Source organism: Austrofundulus limnaeus, unplaced genomic scaffold (assembly GCF_001266775.1).
Source record: "Austrofundulus limnaeus strain Quisiro unplaced genomic scaffold, Austrofundulus_limnaeus-1.0 Scaffold286, whole genome shotgun sequence".
Taxonomy (NCBI): domain Eukaryota; kingdom Metazoa; phylum Chordata; class Actinopteri; order Cyprinodontiformes; family Rivulidae; genus Austrofundulus; species Austrofundulus limnaeus.
The window spans coordinates 580584-582169 of NW_013952688.1; the positions used below are offsets into that span (position 1 = coordinate 580584).

At 51.1% G+C, this 1586-nt stretch overlaps 1 protein-coding gene across 3 annotated transcripts in view; it reads left to right on the forward strand.

Annotated features, from left to right (window-relative positions):
- Positions 1–249: 249 nt before the first annotated feature.
- Positions 250–1586, forward strand: part of efna2a (ephrin-A2a) — a 220526-nt gene continuing 219189 nt past the window's right edge. Inside the window, exon 1 of one of the 3 annotated variants that reach the window (XM_014021295.1) lies at positions 250–1229. In XM_014021295.1, coding sequence (XP_013876749.1) covers positions 1096–1229 — 134 coding nt within the window. In that variant the 5' untranslated portion in view covers positions 250–1095. The remainder of the gene's footprint in view (positions 1230–1586) is intronic. The other 2 variants (XM_014021293.1, XM_014021294.1) reach the window with 2 other exon arrangements.

Here is a 1586-nt window from a genome sequence, read left to right on the forward strand (position 1 = left end):
GATTCCTTTCTGTGAGTTTCATTCAAATCTGACCGGTAGTTCACAAGATATTTTGCTAACAGACAAATACAGACTCAAAACAAACAAACAAAAATGATAATTCTTTGGACTACAACCGATAAAACTAACTCTTGCGCGTTTTGGTTGCGTATCGCAGTGAAGCAGCCCCCCCAGAGAGCCCCTCCCGCGCTGGAAGAGGGAAAGCGAGCGCGAGATGGGGGGAGGATGAGGAGGTGGGCGTGGGGGAGCGAGGGTTACTTCCACCGAATCAGGGTGCCAGTGAGTGATGTTGCCGCCATAGGTGGAGGCAGCACGGGGGGATCATGTTTGGGATTAATGCCATCCGCGGCTCCCCCTCGCGTGCGCCCGGTGTCACCGTGACGCGCACGTGAAGGCGCACAGAGCGAGTCACGTCTGGCGGGCGGAGGGATCACCAAGTTGGGATGCTGAGGAGCGATGCTCGCTGTAAGTTTGGATGGAAAAATAGGCTAAATGTGCGCGAGCTTTGGCGTGAGCTGCTTTTCTATCCGCCAGATTTGTTTTTAAAAAAAAAAAAGGTCAAATGAGGAGACTTTGGCTGCGAAAGGAGCGGAACATGGCGAGCGTCAGGGTCGATCCAAATCTGGGCAAACAAATATGACCGCCGATAAAATCCCAAACCTCGGATGAATCCTGGATTATAATCGGCCATATTCCTCTGGAGGACGAGCGGAATCCGAGTGGCGCATCCCCTGCGCGTAATGAGAGAAAAGTTTCGGACCTTTCGGAGCCTGTAAATAGCATGTGACTCACTGCTCCCCTTCTTCCTGGTTTATTTTTTATTTTATTTTTTCATTTTTCGGACAAAGTTTGACAGGTGAACTGAAACATCCAGTATGACTTGAAGGACCCTCGGAGGGGAGAGGGGGGGTCTTCGGAACTCTCATCAAAGCAGTGAACGATCAGTGCGCAGATCTACCCCCCAGGAAAGACGCCACGTTAAGGATCTAAAGCGGAATCTGCAGCAGCAGGAGCGACGCAGTGAAACAAACAACAAAAGAGTCTCTCTACAGTTGGAATCACCTTCTCCCCCCACCCCCCACCCCCCCACTTTGGATGTCTGCGATGCTGGGACCGAGCTGTGTGATGGAGGTGCTGGTGCTGACCGTCCTGTCCTGGGTGTCCGTGTGGGCGGAGGAGAAGATCATCTTCGACAGGCACGCTGTTTACTGGAACAGCTCCAATCCCAAGTGAGTTTCTCTTCAAAGTTTCAGTTGTGTGTTTGTGTGTTAAGTGTGTGTGTTAAGTGTGCACACTAACAGTGGCAGTTCTAAGGGGTGGCACAGAGTGGCCCCCAGGCTGAGGAATAATATTTAGTAGATTTTGTGTCACGCTGAAAGTGCAGACCATCTCTACAGGACTTCAGTCTCGATCCTAACACACTGATTTCAAACTGAAACACACACACACACACACTGCGCATATTTATCAGGGTCTCTCTCATTGACATGGAGCAGGAGCAGCCCGAGTCCGTCTGTCTAATGGTTTGTGACAACCTGACCAGCCTCTTTCTCTCCCCCTTTTTTTCCCACCCTCTCATCCTCCTC